The sequence below is a fragment of the Lacerta agilis genome, chromosome 9 (genome assembly GCF_009819535.1).
Source record: "Lacerta agilis isolate rLacAgi1 chromosome 9, rLacAgi1.pri, whole genome shotgun sequence".
Classification (NCBI taxonomy): Eukaryota; Metazoa; Chordata; class Lepidosauria; order Squamata; family Lacertidae; genus Lacerta; species Lacerta agilis.
Genome location: NC_046320.1, coordinates 32,617,722 through 32,636,632, shown reverse-complemented (window position 1 = coordinate 32,636,632; position 18,911 = coordinate 32,617,722). Strand labels below are relative to the sequence as shown.

The 18,911-nt window shown below is 41.4% G+C and overlaps 1 protein-coding gene across 2 annotated transcripts in view; it reads right to left on the bottom strand.

Annotated features, from left to right (window-relative positions):
- The window catches only part of FSTL5 (follistatin like 5), a 318,694-nt gene that overhangs the window by 198,055 nt on the left and 101,728 nt on the right, over positions 1 to 18,911 (bottom strand). For both annotated transcript variants that reach the window (XM_033159896.1, XM_033159897.1), the window contains exon 4: positions 2,259 to 2,507. In XM_033159896.1, the coding sequence (XP_033015787.1) occupies positions 2,259 to 2,507 (249 nt within the window). The remainder of the gene's footprint in view (positions 1 to 2,258; positions 2,508 to 18,911) is intronic.

Genomic DNA, 18,911 nt, shown 5'->3' with positions numbered 1-18,911 from the left:
AACATTGGCTTAGACATTGGCAAAAGACTATATCAAACTCCTGCCCCCTTTGCAGGAAGTCAGAAAGGGTAAACCACCACAAGAGGAAGCTACTTTGGGGGAACCCGCCTGCATCTCCCCTGGTGTTCCCTGAGGCCTGGCATGGCTCTAGCCCCTCAAGCAGACTTCGGACAGGATCCAGGCCCCGGATTCCTTTAATGGAATACCCTTGGACCATGGAGGCAGGCGATGGCTGACCTCCCCTCCCCCACTCAACAAAAAGCCAATGCCTAACCGCCAAACCTTACAAAGTTGTGACAATTGCTAAGATGTAGGCGAAACCCAAAAGGCTAGTGCCAATCTGCCAGATGGAAAAATTCCTACCCTGTCCCCGTCCCAAGATGGGCAACCAACCGAAGTCCAAAACAAGGCCAGAGGACACCTAAATTAAAGGGAGGGTGGGAGGGTGTTCGGCAATGCGAAGCAGGTGCTTGGCACACGTTGCGCTGCCACTTTTATACCCCCCCCTACGATCACCCCACTCAAAATGATTGGCCGATAGGTCTGGGGTGATCATGGTGCCACCCCGGCGTTAGGACAATTACTCCACCCATGCCAGGGTGGGGGGAACTGGGTTGAGTGTTATGTATTGAAGTTCTCACCCTAGGCCACTAGGGGTGTTGTGTTTCACATAGTTTCACTCTGCCTACCATGGCTGCAGTTCTCACTCAGGTCTGCACATGCAAATGAAGGATTGAGATTGCCTCTTACGGATTGGGTAGCTAGAGAGAGAGTTGTTACTGTTGCATGTTACTGAATACTATATAAGCAGGCTGGCTCAGCCCTTCAGTTCAGTTCTGTTGCAGCCTGAGAATAAAGATTTCTGCTTGAAAATCACTGTGTCATCTGCTATGTCCACCCACTATTTAATATTGAGGGCCTGCCCGCAACCAGAAACATCTTTTAAGATGATCCCACTTGCCACCTCTAACAGTTATTGTTAGATTAATCGTTTCTCTGTGCTCACAGTGGGGGAACTTAAAGATCACTTTAAAATACCAGCTTATGTCTCTCACTTCTATGGATACGCACTGAAATGTACATGGGCTTAAAATGCAATCAAAGAGCAGGATCGTGTCTATAATTAAACTCCATTGTCCACAGAGCACACATCTCTTAACGGAGCAGAATCAAGTTAGGGGAAATTGAACTAAGCAGAAAGGCACAAATCAATGGTCAAGACTTAAGCAAAACCTAACCAGTAATTCCGTATGCATTTGATCAAAGTGAGATGAATTTATTATAATTCTTGAAGACATTTTAATGAGCATCATTGTATTCATGGTGAAGTGTGTATGAAGAGGGGTTAATTTTAAGTTAAAGACACACATCTTTTTTAAAAAATATGGCTCCTCAGTTGGAAATAACTTAAGTTCTGCATCACATACATGCTTGGATTTGATGGGTACTTCTCAAACCAGTATCAGTGGAACAGATGCAGTACTGGAGTTGAAATACTGATGCAATATAAGAAACAACTACAAGGGAATAGCAACCCTACTGTAAAATCTGCACATAAAATAGGCCTCAGAAATGGACCTGACTGAGAAGTTCAATCACTGTAAAATTGTCACGGGCTCTCATTTTCTGAATTTTCAGCACCCATTAGTTGTGTATTGTAATAGCCCTGTGACTTCAAAAGCCCCCAAGACTTCTCACAATCACATGAAACAATTTAAAAAAAAATCAAAACAAACATTAGTATTTGTCCCGACAGATAAAAACAGTGAAAAGCAGAATCAAAACAGCAGTGGCAAACAAGACAGCAGCCAGTTTAAAACGAGATAAGGATCTTAAAATAATACAAAAGCTTGAGACAACAACAAGGCAAGAGAGAATAGTAACTCAAAGATTAGGCCTCTAACTGTAAGGTATACACATATGGCCTCTGCCGTGGTTACATATTTCTCCATTAAAATCTGGAACTGCATTACTTTATCACAGTTTTATTCACCTCTTCAAACCAAGGTCATAGGAATCTTGGTTACAACGGTGTCAAAAGCCACGCTTGATCTATATTCCAAGGCTTCTCAGAAAAGACACAGAGAAAACTGGGCGTAGCTGAGACACATATCTAGGGGAAGAGAGTTTTGTCAGATTAAGGTCTCCTACCATTTCTTCACAATACACCGTGCAGAATTTTATCAGAGCTCCAGCTGAATTAACTTCAAAATATGCAGCTGGCTGCAGTCTTCAAGGCATTGTCCAAACACGCTTACCTTTGAAGAAGCAGTCTTCGTTGTGAACGATGGTAATCTTTTGCTTTTTCAGGCAGGCGGCTCGGTGTACTTCACAGTGGTTTTCGTAGAATTCACCATCTGAGCCACACACAGGCTTGAAGTGAGGCTTGCAGTGCTCCATGCAGACACACTCTGCTTGCCCTGTTCCTCTGTTAACAACACAGTGCCTACCCAAACCACAGTACTTGTTTTCACACGATCCAAGGGGAGCATCATGATTCACATATCCTGAAGAGAAAAATAAGAAAATACCATCAGATTGCATGTCACCATCACCTGAGGGTTACTGTCATACACAAAGTGGCTCAGAAATAATCAAAAACAACGAAGAAACAAATTCTGGAAACTGGCATAGTTTACTGCATATCCATCTATTGCTACACAAGAACAATGGGGCAGAAATAGAAAGGGTGGTGTATACTGTGGTGGTAATCAACTAACCTTTACTCAGAGTTGATAGATAAGGTTAGATAAGGATCAACTTAAATGAATGAATATTAGTTACATCCCTTAATTTCAATAATGTCTATCAGAGTAAAAGTTACAGGTGGGTAGCCGTGTTGGTCTGCCATATCTGAAGAAGTGTGCATGCACACAAAAGCTCATACCAAGAACAAACTCAGTTGGTCTCTAAGGTGCTACTGGAAAGAATTTCCTATTTTATCAGAGTAAAAGTTAGTTGAATGCTACCCCTGGAATTTGCAATAAATTGTGTTGGAAAGCAGGCTTACTCAACATGTGATACTTTCAGCATTTTTCCTGTCAATGAAAATTGCTTGTGGTATAGACAATTCAAGTACTCAGGAGTCAGGGGGGGGGGAATTGGGGGGGGGGAGAGAGACTGAAGTATATGCCCTAAATTGGGGGGGGGGGGGGAAGGACCCAGCCATGGTACATTAAAATCTATTTTAAGATTCACTTAATGACATTTAATATTGTTGTTGATTAGCAGTGGCTTGTTACTATTGAGCATGGTGGGGTGGAGCCCAAACAGGAGGCGGAGCCTGAGCCAATCACAGACAGAATCAACTGATTCTAATTTTGTCCCTATCCTTCTTTCCATTGAGACAGAACATTGACAGGCAATGCCACCACCACTTGGACTGGATGTAAATAAGAACACAGGCTAAAGCCCATTCATTTCATTGGAGTAGCATATGTAACTGGAGTCTTAAATATGTATCGGAACATATACAAGGAAATAATTCATTTTGCATCAGACCAATTATCCACTGAAAAGAGGTTCTTCACATGCTTCATTTAAAGGGTCAGAGTCCTGCAAAACCAGTTCTGTTCTCCTTTCCTGCTACTCAAGCATTCTTCATTGGAAACTCCAAAGAGTGTTACCCCAACCAAACATGCCACAACTGAGTGAAATTATTTAGGACTGTCATGTTCTCAGATCTTAGGTGCTGTCTTGGAAATTGGGTTTAACATCCTGAGGGACAGTGGCTAGTTATGCACCTTCAAAGAAGCCCTTGTCCTGGGATTCAGTCCCCAAACCTCACAGGCTTTCCCCCATCTCTTCCCTTGCTTTTTCCTGACAGACCAATTGCAGTCATTAACAGTCATCAACAGGTTTACCTCACCTATCAGCCGATCACCCATTTCCACCACCCTTCTGAGTAATACCCCTCCCCACCCTCTTACTATATATAAGGGTCTGGTGACTTCTGTTTCAGTGTATCTGAAGAAGTGTGCATGCACACGAAAGCTCATACCAAGAACAAACTTAGTTGGTCTCTAAGGTGCTACTGGAAGGAATTTTTAATTTTGTTTAGGCTCTTCCCCAGGTCCTCACACATGCACCATAACATTTTTTAAGTCCAACCATTGGAAACACAACAGCATCTATACCAATAAAAGTTATATGTACATATAAGTATCAACAGTTCTTGTAACTCAGGATCCCCCCCCCCCGAAGCCCTTCTTTTTATTGTACATTCTTGATCACCAATCAATCCTGCTTTCACTACTGTTCATACCTGCAAAAGGGGGGGGGGTAACATGCTGCTTTGTCTTCCTATCAGTGTTAACCCTTAGCATCCTACTGAAAAATGTTTTAGCTTTTCATGTTTGGGGATAGGGGTGTCCTGCTTTTGTTGTGCAAGGATGTTGCTCCAGATGACAATAATGTGGTAGCTTTGGGAAAGCATTGTAGAACAACATGCGGATGGTCGACTGCATGAGGCATATTTTATTGCATTGTGAACAATATGATCAAGCTAGGGAACTATTGATTAAACCACTATTGGCAAATCGGCCCGGTCAATCTGAAGCCTGCTATATCAAATATCTTCTGAACGACAAGTCCAATGATATGACAGTGGCTGTGGCAAAGTTTCTTTCAGTAGTCATACGAATCAAAGATCAACATACCCATGACTAAACAAATAACGCTTTGGTCTCCCTTCCCTGGGGGGTTGTCTGTATGAATCTGTATTTTATTCTGAATCCATGTTATGGGTCGTTGGACCACAATAAAGATTGTATTATTATATATGTGGATGGTTCAGCATAAATTCATTGCTAGTTCACTATTATTGCATTAATGATATGTGGTAGGGGAAAAAATAAAAAACCAATCTGGAGGGGACCTCATTCTGCTGAGGAGTTTGTGTGTTTGTGTGTGTAGAATTGGTTGTCATGCAATCTATTAAACTCTTTGAGACTTCTGAATGCTAGCCTACATACTATTTTATTCAAGGTTAATTAGCTGAGATTAGTTAAGGTAAAGTAGTCAGCCTATATTGACTTCTACATCAGCATACTTACAGGGGATTAAAAGCCTTCTGCTGAGTTCAGTTTAGCCCTCATTCCCAGAAAGTCAATCTTAGTTAGGAAAGGGAACTTTGACCTGTTCAAACAAGAGCTGAGTTCCAGGGGGTCTGGATCTGCATGTGCAACACATATGCACACTAGGTTTTCTGTATTATTCTCCCTTACTATAGCTCTCTGTGCGGCTCATTTGTGCAAGTTGATAAATAGTTTAAATCCAGCAACAAACCCTGGGAGTTTTGAAAGTCTCTTATTTGCCATACTTTTTGCCATACTTTTTTAGTGGCACCAATGGGGAGACTATATTACTGGAAACTCGGTGTGTGTGTGTGTGTGTGTGTGTGAGAGAGAGAGAGAGAGAGAGAGAGAGAGAGAGAGAGAGAGTGAGTGAGTCTATCTACAGAACAGATCAGTATGGATTAATGAATCCTCAAAATAACACCACCGAGGAGAGGGCTAAGAGAGACCTAGTGGAATTATATACTGCAGATTGCATAGCATGACACAAGTAAATATAATGATATACTGCAGATGCAGTTATTCTATTCAGTGTACTGTAACCATAAATTCTATTTGCACTCGCTTTAAAAAATGTAAAGCACTATCAATTATTTCAAGAGGTATGAGAAACGCAAAAGCATATCTTCAAATTCCTCAGGAATATTTTGTTATATGGCTATATTTCTATTTGATTTTCCTGAACAGCTAAATTCTTTGACACATAACACATACTCATTGGTAAGGAATACTATATACATGTATGAGGTAACTAGAGATGTGGGCAATAAGGACATACACTCAGAATGTTTGATTCACACCCCCACACCCCCGTCACAACTCAGATAATGCAAACCAGGAATCTGTCAGTATTTGTTACGTATTCAGTGGTCTGTGTTTGCCTGAGCTTGAGTCTGGACTAAGGATTCTGAGCTCCTGTGTTCTGATTCGATATATGACATTCAATCACAGAACATTTCAGGATGTGGGCCTCTGCCATTGGCCCTTAAACTCTGAGTCATGATTAGCTGCTTGGAAGTTTAGACAGCCAATCACATTGGGAGTGGGAGTGGCCTGGGCTTTCAGAAATGTATATAAGCAGTTGCTTTGCCCCTGTTGTCCAGTTCTGTTAGTTCAATAAAGGTTCTTTCTGTTATCACTGTGTTTTGCCTCATGGGAACCCAACTACACTTCAGTATTCATGTACACATATTGCTTTACAACACTTTACCTTGTAGGCACAGTGCATGCTCAAATACTTCCTCACCGTGTGTAACTCACTATCATAAACATTGAGATAGCAGACATAAAATAATTTTTTGGGGGAGAAAACTGATTATCAACTGTAACTACAAAAACTGAGAGAGGAACTGCTGTGGATTTCTTGTTTGCTAACCTGAGTAGTTTTTCTGTCACATACTTTCAGCAGCACACCCATATTAATTATGCCAGAGTTGTTATATTCCGTATAACTTTATGCTCAAATGTATTTCTCCTAATACAAATGAGTATATATCTGGATTTTAATGGACAGTGCACTCCAAGGAAGCTCTACAGAGACTCATTAACCATTTTGTCCAAACCCATAGGGGGTTTGGCCACACCATCAGCCTGACAAAGATCAACATGCATGTTCAGGATTGTGCCAGCGCTTCACACATGAGCATTGATGACTACACGCTTAAGGTATGCACTGAATCAGGAAGGTTTTGGGCATCACATGGCAGAACAGAGTATTAAACAACGATGTGCTTTCCCAGCCCACATTCCCAGCATGTTTGTACTCCTTTCTCAGTGTTTTCCTATGCTAGCTTAGTCATCTACATCTACTGCAGCCAGCAATGTTGACAAGCAAACATCTTCAACAGATGCCACTGGCTGCATTCAGTGTCATCTGGTGTGGTGATCGACTCCTTCAAGATTCATTTTCAAAATTAATCATCATCATCATCTATATTATCATGCTGTACGGAAAACAAATGACTTTTCATACTCCTGGAGGAGACACAATTGGGCCTCCCCTGGATTTCCGAGAACTGCTTTTTCTCACTATCCACTATAAGCTTCTTCATCAAATCCATGCAATGAGTTTGCACAAGCTATCAAATCAAGACAGTTCTCCTTCCTGCCCATTAGCAGGAGGTCTATCAGCTCTGTGCTGTGGAAGAGCATGCTGAAACATGCCAACAAATAGCAGCAGTCATTCCATTGAAGAAAACAAACATTGATGCTTTCGGGTGGCCATCAAACAGCTGAGCAGTGACATAGCCTTATATGCACAAAATGTTTGCAGTACAATAACCAATACAGACGAGCAACAATTAAAACTGTAAACCAGCCATTAGTCAGTGGTTAATAGAGTAGTTCATACAACATGCAAATACACCTTCTAAGTGCATTTGCTGCAATTAGACAAAGTGTAACTCATTTGTACAATATCCAGAAAGGTCATTGTACTATTCAAACAAACAGAAGGATCATATACATTCTGATATTAATTTTCTATGACTAATGGTAAACAACGTCCAGGCAGATTAAATCAATTTTATCTAGTAATCATGGCCACACATACATTCACTTGCACTATACACTAGATAATTCACAATCGGAAGCATACATAAACTGAATATAATTTCATCGTGGAACAATATGTCTTTACATATTGCATAACAATATGCAAGGCACACATGGTTTGAATTCTGTTTTACTGGCTGCGGATAGTCTTAATAAGAATGCCTACTAACATTGCAAAGGTAAGCAATGTATAGCCAGCCTGCAAAACCATGTCCTGTAGGTGACTGTCTCCACCGTTCACCTGATGCCATGTCCACTTACACACTGGAACATGTAGGTGATTCCAGTTTCTCACTTTGTATTACATATACCATACCCATTGCAACATTAGTCTGTTGCAATGCATAATATGCAGCCTTCCAGTGTTCTGTCAAATGAAGAGATAAATTTTGAAGGACACAAGGGTCATGAAGCCTTTCCAAAAATTGTGCTTATTGGAGGAATGTAACTTAGATTAGCTTCATATGTCTCTCCAACATCCTTGTGATATAGGCTTTTATAGTAACAAATGAGCACGAGTGCTTTTTTGAAACAGTATTTTCAATAGTATTTCCACCACAGGCACCAAGTTGCACCCAACATTGTGGGGCTGACATCACTGTTGATTCAGGAGAGACTGACCAGGCCCGGGTTGATATCCCATCAGGCTACGCCATGTCAGGACAACATCCTGCCAGGCTTCCTCTGCCCCCTAAACATGGGGAGGGGAAAGGGCTGTAGAGGCTTCAGCCCCATAGAGTTGGTGTGTCTGCCTTCCACCACCCTCCCACCTGCAAAACAAATATTTTGATCCTGAGCTCAAATGTGTTTATTTGTTGTTTTGTATTTTCCTAATTGCTTTGCCAGATGCTCCCTTACTATGAGAATGAGAGAGGAGCAAAGCAGGAACATTATACCTGATTTAAGGAGATCTCTGAAGGGATAAATAAAATTAGGTGGTGTGACAACAGGTGAGGATGATAAAAACAGCAGTGAAATGGGTCATGGACTATCAATATGCAATTGACAACAAGTCACTATTATGATCAATTAAATGTTCAGTGGTAGTAGTAGGTTTTACATTATCTAGATGCCAAATGTATCAGCATTTACTGTACATGGAAGGAACATTTTATCTATCCTAAATTTAGCAGGCTAATAATTATTCCTATGTGTATGAGGCATCAGCTGCCACTACACAAGTGTAAACCCCAAGTCTTTTATACAATACCCTGGGATGGGGAAGAAGAAGAAGAGAAGAGTTTGGATTTGATATTCCGCTTTTCACTACCCGAAGGAGTCTCAAAGCGGCTAACATTCTCCTTTCCCTTCCTCCCCCACAACAAACACTCTGTGAGGTGAGTGGGGCTGAGAGACTTCAGAGAAGTGTGACTAGCCCAAGGTCACCCAGCAGCTGCATGTGGAGGAGCAGAGACACGAACCCGTTTCACCAGATTACGAGTCTACTGCTCTTAACCACTACACCACACTGGCTCTCTCTCATGCCACTGGTGGCCAAGGCCAGAAGCAAAAGTGGGCAAAGCAACTAAAGTAAATTTTATGTTTGTACAATAGAGTCTCTATAAACATCTGCACACCCCTCTCTCCTCCATTTGGACAAGCAAGAGGCATTATCAGAATTGAAGGACACATTGCAGCCAAGACAAAAACACTTGGGTAATAAAACTAGGCTAGAGGGATGTGGCTGGGGGAGAAAGGAGAGGAAATTGCTGAAAATTTATTCCCTTCTCATTCCACCGACAGAAGCCTTAGTGTCAGCTGAAAGACACCACTGGATGCAATTCATTGCATATACAGAACAAATTATTAAATGTCCTGCTCGGGGTAGAATTGTCAAATTCTTGAGGCCGAATTCTATAAATCATTACTATACTTGGATTGGAAGGCATACAACAGATCATAGGCGGGCAAGTATTCAGAATTATTGCACCATATGGAGACATCACAATGCACTCTGTTGCTAGACTTCTTTTTGGACTTCATTTATTATTGTAATTGACTCTCTGCTATCTGAAGGGAAAAGGCTAACAGAGTAAAGAAAATAATTGGACCGCAGAATATTGGTACAATGATATTACACCCATTTTCTCCTAGAAAAGATGCTTACTGTGACAGCAATTATAAACCCAAAGAAGCTGCAAAAAGAGAAAATTCAATAATCCTTGCTAGGGATCCTTAGGAAAGGGGTCAAAAATAAAACTTCCATTTTTAAAAAATGTCTTTATACAACCTAATGGTGTGACCACACTTTGAGTACTGTGCACAGTTCTGGTTGTCAGGTCACAAAAACAATATTGCAGAGCAGGAAATGGTACAGAAATGGGCAGCAAAATGATTGGAGACCTGGAGTAACTCTCCTACAAGGAAGGGTAACTTTTCAATTTAGTAAAAATTGATACCATTGACCATGACATACATCTAGAAGAGCTGGGAGCTGGAGACACTGTTATACAGTGGTTCTGCTCCTTCCTCCTAGGTCATGTCCAGAAAGTGGTATTGAGGGATGAGTGTTCAGACCCCTGGGCTCTCACTTGTGGGGTGCCCCACGGCTCTGGCCTCTGCCCCATGCTTTTCAACATCTACATGAAGCCACTGGGAGAGATCATCAGGGGGTTTGGGCTGGGTGTTCATCAGTATGCAGATGATACCCAGCTCTACCTCTCTTTCAAATCAGAACCATTGAAGGTCCTGTGTGAGTGTCTTGAGGTGGTTGGAGGATGGATGGCAGCTAACAGATTGAGGTTGAATCCTGACATGACAGAAGGACTGTTTTGGGGGGACAGGAGGCAGGCAGGTGTGGAGGATTCCCTGGTCCTGAATGGGGTAACTGTGCCCCTGAAGGACCAGCTGCGGAGCCTGGGAGTCATTTTGGATTCACAGCTGTCCATGGAGGCACAAGTCAATTCTCTGTCCAGAGCAGCTGTCTACCAGCTCCATCTGGTACGCCGGCTGAGAACCTACCTGCCCCCAGAGTGGTGCATGCTCTAGTTATCTCCCGCTTGGATTACTGCAATGAGGTCTGCGTGGGACTACCTTTGAAGGTGAATTGGAAACTACAACTAATCCAAAATGCGGTAGCTAGACTGGTGAGTGGGAGTGGCTGCCAAGACCATATAACACCAGTTCTAAAGGATCTTCACTGGCTCCCAGTACATTTCCGAGCACAATTCATAGGGTTGGTACTGACTTTTAAAGCCCTAAAGGGCCTGAGAGTGTGTCTCCACCTCCATCATTCAGCCTGGACACTGAGATCCACTTTGAGTGTCTTCTGGCAGTTCCCTCAATGTGAGAAGTAAAGTTACAGAGAACCAGGCACAGGGCCTTCTCAGTAGTGGCACCCTCCCTGTGGAATGCCCTCCCATCATATGACAGGGAGATAAAGAATTACACAACTTTTCAATAACATCTGAAGGCAGCCCTGCCCTGTTCAGGGAAGTTTTTAGTGTCTGACATTTTATTATTTTTTATATTCTGCTGGAAACTGCCCAGAGTGGCTGGGGAAATCCAGCCAGATGGGTGGGGTATAAACAATAACATTGTTGTTGTTGTTGTTGTTGTTGAACATCCAGAAAAGGAGGGGGTATACTAAGTATTAACTTATTCAAATAAAAAATGCTGACAGTGTTACACACCATGCATTTAATGTAACAGATAGTTAGGCCCTGATACTCATTAATCACAATCTTAAATTAGCAAAATGTACCACTTTCAAACAAATCACAAACTCAATTTCATTCCATATGGAAATCAGTACAGCATTATGTAAACTGGCAACAAATTGGCAAGGAACCATTTCTCAACTGTTACACTCATCCCAGAACTGGATGAAATCACAGATTTGGAAAAACCATTTTGGAAAAACAGAGAAAAAGTCTTTTAAAATCTGAGCAATCCTGATGTAGTGGTCAGCGCTTGGTACCCCAACATATGCCAAGAGGAATAAACTGAGACATGTAGGTTCAATGCCACTGCCAACTAATCATTGATTTAAGGTGTTTATATGTAGTCTTCAATAGCTAGGCAGCTCAAGGCAACAATATAAACAAAATAAAAATACATACAACAAAGCAAGTCACCAATATAACATATAAAAGTAGCACAAAAACAGGAATGGTGAGGCTAAAACTGATAAGAACTGGAGAAGTTTAAAAGGCGCAGGAGAATAAAATCGCATTTGCCAGGTGCCAAAATGGCATCAAGGTTGGTGCCAGGTGAGTCTTTAAGTCTGGAAACCAGCTGGGACCCTAAACCAAAGCTAATGTCATGGCTGATAGTCTGGAGACAAGCAGGCCAGCTGGCAGGTAGAGCAGGCAGCCTGGGAGCTAAGTCTCTTTTCGATGAAATTGTAGCTACTACATCTCTAGTAAAAGGTAAAAAGGTAAAGGACCCCTGGAGAGTGAAGTCCAGTCAAAGGCGACTATGGGTTTGCAGCTCTCATCTTGCTTTCAGGCCGAGGGAGCTGGCGTTTCTCCACAGACAACTTTCTGAGTCATGTGGCCAGCATGACTAAACCACTTCTGGCGCAACAGAACACAGAAACCAGAACGCACGGAAACGCTGTTTACCTTCCCACTGCAGCGGTACCTATTTATCTACTTGCGTGTTTTCGAACTGCTAGGTTGGCAGGAGTTGGGACAGAACAACAGGAGCTCACCCCGTTGCAGGGATTCAAACCGCTGACCTTATGATCGGCAAGCCCAAGAGGCTCAGTGGTTTATACCAGCCGCGTTCCATATCTCTAGAAGTGATGTTGATGGAGCACAGTAGATAGCAGGCTTCCATTCACTACTCTGAAAAGCTACCTATTGCGGCAGAGATTAAGGCACCCAGTTTGTACTGTCAGAAAGCCCAATTCAAAGTCCCAAGTGCCCTAAAATTAGAGCTCGTCCACACTTCTGCTTGTCCCGTGCTTTCTAAGGCAAGGGTCCGAGAGGTTTTTCGTTTGCCCCACCGCTTTTCCCAGGAAAAATCCGCTGTTTACCGCTGAATTGTAACAAATGTCAATCAAAACCTCTCTGACCTCTCCCTCAAAGCAGGGGGCAAACAGAATAAATCACAGACCGAACTCAAGTGTGGATGAGCCCTTAGTGATCACAGCAGTGGCAAAAAACAAGAGGTGTGCATAAAAGGAGAAGTGGGGAGAGATGGTAGTGGAGAAAAACAAAGCTCAGATGATTAATTAAACCAATTAATGCACACAGCTTTAATTTTAACATGCTTTTAAAATGGATAGCTCCAACTAAGCAACTATTTTAAAAAGGTATAAGTAAGAACCTGGGGAGAGCTGAAAGCAAATACTGCTGAATAAATTGATCTTACCTGCACTAAGTGATGGAAATTTAATTACTACCTTGACAAAGCACTGCAGCACTTTATGAGGGCACTGCTGTAAAAACAACAGCAGACTTTCCCCATAATCTTTGATACCTAAACAGCAGTTTGGATTATCTTGATAGCCAAATACATAAATGTTTGGAGATTACTGACAAGAAAAGCTTCTTACAAAGGAACAATTTTGCAGGCTGAACAAAAGATAGGGCTATAATGCAAGTATCATGCCGTTTCCCTTAAGTCTGAGCACTATTAAGCAATTGAGCTGTCCAAAGAAGGGCTTGATGATATTTAAAAAAACCAAAGCTATAGAAATGGTCATGTAATTGACATTTTAGGCAGGACTTAAAATTAAAAGGGCACAGTCTCATTTAAAGGCCTTATGTTCAAAAACTCATGTTTTACAAATAATGCAATCAAAATAATTAAAAATACAATAAGATAAACAGTCAGAGAATAAAAATATCCTTAAAACTCATCAGTAGCCAGTAAAAACCATGGTAAACAAAAATGTTTCTTTGCTGGAACTGCATCACTCTTTGCACAAGACTTATTTCTGGAGGAGACCAATCCAGAGCGGTTCAGGGCCTCCATACAGGAAGCTTTTTTTTTTTTTTTACATTATTGCTAAGTATTGAATCACAGTGGGCTAGACCTGTATACGTGACCAAAACTTATACTAACAGCAACTGCTGCGATGCTTCATGGAATGTTACATCACTCACAGTCAATAAATGCCACTGCGTAAACATCCAAATACCACTGGTATTATGTCACTCTGAAAAGAGAAAGTGTTCAGAGAAAGAAGAAGTTCAATGATTCAACAGCTAGGCTCCAAAAGTAATTTTGCTATTGAAGTATTTCATGGCTATATTGTTTGCACTCTCGCTACTCAATGAATTTGCAGCACAAAAATGAAGAATGCAGAAGTCATTTGTGAAGTAAAAACCTGCTATCTGAGAACACAGGTATGGATACATCTTAATAGTCTTCCTTACACATAACTCACATGTAGAGTGCTTAACAGGTGTTCCTGGCCACACATTTTCCTGGCCCAAAGTCATCCTGCCCTTCCTGTCCCCACATTTGCCATTGTCATATTCAGGATATTATTTGCACCAGGAACCTTCCCTATGTGTAAAGGTCCCTTGCACGATTTCCAAACACCTAGGGTTCTATGTCACATGGGTGCATGTTTTGTGTTAGCTGGCATTTTTACTTCCAAAGATGCGGAAATATGCCATTATATGACTTGCACCCAGCTGTGGTGAGGACTGCAAGGTCTGCTCCCTCTGCAAGGCCCTTACCAGCTGGCCTAGGGGGCGAGGCCCAGGCCCTCACACTTCCAGTTACTTACTCTGAGGCTCCCGGGAAGCTAAAGGACCATCTGCTGTGGTGATCGGGAAGATACTGGAATTAACAGAGGAGATCCACATGACCTTAAGGTGCTGCTGTGCAATGCCAAGTCAATGATTGACAAGACTGCTGATATCCATGACTTGATCGTGGATGGAGGAATTGACTTGGCATGTGTAACAAAGGCTTGGTTGGATGAGGCATATGGACCTGTTCTTGCCTCTGCTTGTGTCTGCTAGGTTTCTCTTATGCACAACAACAAAGGTCATGTTGGCGGTGGTGGTGGTGGGGGAGTTGCAGTGATTTTTGGGAAGTCATTAGCTGGCACCAGGCATCCTAAAGGGGAGATCCAGTTTTCTGAGTTCATGTTCTGGAAGTTGGGCAATAGGGGCAGTAAAGGAATCTTAGTGGTGTACCGACCTCCCCACTGCACCAAGGATTCCCTGCCTGTGCTGCTTCGGGTCATGGCAGATGTTCTCCTGGAGACACCTAGTCTGGTTGTCCTAAGGGATTTTAACATTTATGCCAACATAACCTTACGAGGGGCCGCTCAGAACCGCGTAGAAAGCATGGCTTCCATGGGGCTTTCCCTGAATAAGTTTGGCCCAACCCATAGCCACGGACATGCCTTAGACCTGGTGTTCACCTCTATGGACGTAGATGATCTCACATTAAGTAAAAGTGAAACAACAAAAAAGTGCCATGGTCTGACAACTTTAGACTGTAAGATCACCTATCATTTTATGATTATGAAACTTGGCAGAGCACTGTGTAAATTGCTGGTGCTCTAGCTGCAAATAATTGTATATAGTTGACAAGCAAATTTCATGTGTATCGGATTATATCTTGACCCTCCTCCACCAAAATAGCTGTTTACTTGGCTGTTTTCCTATGTCGTGAAGGCTGAAATTTCAGTTCAGTGGAGCACTTACTGTTCCCAACCCTAACCCTGTGGAAAGCCATCTAATTAGACTTTAATTTGATTTTGAGATGTTTTTAGGAGGTAAAATTTAATTATTGTTTGATTTTATACCAATGTTATGTATCTGATGTTAGCCACCCTGAGCCCGACTTTGGCTGGGGAGGGCGGGATATAAATAAGTTTTTTATTATTATTACTTGTTATTATTCATTTGTAAGAAAATATGAAATAACGGAAAACCATTTTTGCAGGGGGGGGGAATCAATGGGGGGGACGACAAGAAATTTTCCACACTGGGTACCACCTGACCTTCCTATGCCTGTGCCCCCACCCCTTTTAGCGATGTTTTCAGTGACTTCTGGGTTTGCATGTGTGCACGACTGCATGTCATTCGGACAACGTTAGTCAGTCGTTGCCTGTAATGGCAAGAATAATTGAGTCTCACACTGCAATCATTTATTTATAGCATAAAAGCTGGTTATCTGTTTTGGGGCCAACTACTGTTGGTCACGAAGAGTCGGACACGACTGAACAACAACTGTTGGCATAAGGAAGAAAGCACAGGTTTGAGTTACACAAAACATTTCAGACTAACATTTCAGCTTGGTTAGAAGGCAAATATATATATATTTAGCCGCGGTAGATATTGCATTTCCTTTTGTGACTCATTTCCTGAGATCTTGAATCTATTATTGAAACATTGAAGTCTGTAATCTAGTGCACAGATACACACATGTAACTCCCACTGCAATAAATGGGACTTACGTGCAAGTAATTGTGGGCGGGATTGAGGCTCAAAGGTTTTAGTTGATGCTGAGTTAATTTGTCTGATTATTTCCGTTAATCACTAAAAAAAAAAAAAAAAAGCCAGAAGAATATCAGTCCGTCACCCACAAGCTTCAAACATCAAGACAACTTGCCAGGGAGAAAAGTAGAGTTGAAAGAGAATCCAGGTGAAACTTTCATGGAGGCAGATGGATTGTAAGAAACACAGAGCATTTAAACTCTTTTATACTCTACAGCCAGTGAAATTCTGAAGGAAAACTGTGTTTAGAAAATGGGAAGAGTAATCCTAAAGCACCCAAATGCAGCAATAACAGTCCAAATAAAACTGTCATGTGGTAGGATGTCAGCCCTCAGAGAAGAGGCATAAAATGTCCTGTCCTCCATCTGCTGGAAGCCAAAACACAAAACATCCTGATTCAGAATGATAGTCAGTAGAAGCTGCCTTCCCATGTCAACCCACTGGTGTAGCTAGTTTTCTACTGTCAACAGTTTCATACACGAGTTTTTCCTAGCCCTAACTGAAGATGTCAGGGATTAAACCTGGAATCTTCTGCATAGAAAGCATGTGCTCTACTGATTCAGCTGCAAAAGGGCTACACCGTTCCTCAAAAGGGTTAGACAACTCATATAGATGCACTTCTGAGTGTGCATGCATAACAGTTTATGTGGAAACCACAGGACTCAATAGATATATAGTTGCTGTCAAAGAAACAGGTAGAATGCAACATTCATGGTTAGAGAGTCTCATGGAATTCTGAGGCTATGGGAGAACATGAAGTTATAGTCTTCTGATATCATTTTAAAAGATCCAAAATAATACAGTATCAAATACATTCTATTTCTGTCATGCATTTTCACTCTTCCATGATTAGATTTCAACCTATTCCAAGTCCATAGCATGTTGTGGGGTTTGTTTGTTTGTTTGTTTGTTTGTTTTGTTTTTTTTGAATCGCTTTAAAATGTAATTTTAAAATTGGTAGGTGAATTTATACAGTAATATGGCAGGACAACCTGTGTGATAAATTACTTTCACAGATCCAATAAATTAGAACTATATCTACAACACATTTTCTTGCTAAGACAACACACACAAATGCACTCTTCTTAATCTGTTTGCAAATGTGAATACCCTACACAGCAAATTCCCAAAGGCAATTAGAAAAAAAAAACATTTTTGCTTGTTGTTTATTGATCAAAACAGGTCCCTTTCATCCTAGATTCAAACTCTTGGAAGAAACAAGTTCAAATTTAGAAGTACTCAGCACAACTGACCTACTTTGTATTTTTGTAAGAAGGGGATATATTCCCATAAGACACCTAAGAATAAAACTTGGCAGCATTAATGCATTTGTGCAACTTGATATTTTGGAAAATAGACCTTCTGATCCGAGGTATTATTTCTAAAGTTTACATAAAGGACATTTTTTTATTGGGGGGGGGGGAGAGTCAGTTTATTAAATTTTGATTTTTAAAGTAGTAGCTATTCTAAGCCAAGGATCAACATAAGACCTCTGGAATAGTTGAGATCTCAAGAGACCATCGGCTTCACTGAAGTTCTGATTCAAAACATTCATTCCTTTTTTAAAGAGTTTAAAATATTTGCAGGATTATTCCACACTTTAATAATGTATACATGGATTTCATGGATTTCACAGAGCCTAAATTTACAGTATCTGAGCATCAGTTTCGGTCATTTTTTGTTGGACAGATCTTGAAAAAAAAAGGATTCTGCAACGTGGCTTAGCATTTAGAAAACTAAATGCCAAATAAAAAGGTTTTATTAAAGAATTAAACTGTTGGACTACTTTACGCATGAGATGCCTGTGGATATTATCTTACAGTAACATTTACTGAAGCTCTTCATTTTTCCATCCAAACTCTTTGTATCATGCCTTATATTAATGAAGCATCATTTAATATCCCACCATTTAGGGCTTTTTATCTACATCATACTTTGTCCAAATCATCAGTAGCAGCTCACAACGTCAGAATAGAATAAAAAAAGATAACATCTCAAGTTCATTAATTAGTATAGCAGATCCCCTTTTATGTGGGGGTTACATTCTGAGACACTGTGCACATCGGTGAAATTATGTACAATTGAAACCAACTGAAAAAACCTGGAAACACCTCATTATGCCCCCTGCCGCGTTCCCATTATGCCCTTTTAGTGACATTTCAGTGAGGTCTTTATTATGTTTCCAGGTTACTTTCAGGTTTGCTGTGATGTGCATATACACGGTAGCAAACATACTGAATGTGTGTAAACGGGGGACTGCCTTTAATTACAAGACATACGAGCAACATTTTAAAAAATCACAGAAACATTTCAACAGGCCAACATTCCAAAAGGCCAATTGATAGTATAAAGGTAAAGGGACCCCTGCTGGTTAAGTCCAGTCACGGACGATTCTGGGGTTGTGGCGCTCATCTCACTTTATTGGCCAAGGTAGCTGGCGTACACCTTCCAGGTCATGTGGCCAGCATGACTAAGCCACTTCTGGCGAACCAGAGCAGTGCACGGAAATGCCGTTTACCTTCCCGCCAGAGTGGTACCTATTTATCTACTTGCACTTTGATGCGCTTTTGAACTGCTAGGTGGGCAGGAGCAGGGACCAAGCAACGGGAGCTCATCTCATCGTGGGGATTCTAACCGCCGACCTTCTGATCAACAAGCCCTAGGCTCTGTGGTTTAGACCATAGCGCCACCCGTGTATAGTATAGTTTCTCCAAAATTAACTATCACTCCAAGCAATAACCCATAAACAAGGCCAGAGTTGTACCAATCACTGACACCTAGACAGACACCAGTGTCAAACATCTAATAGTATCTAAGTCTTCTTTGACACCAGGCGTCCAGCTCTAAACCCAAAACAAAGGATGCACTT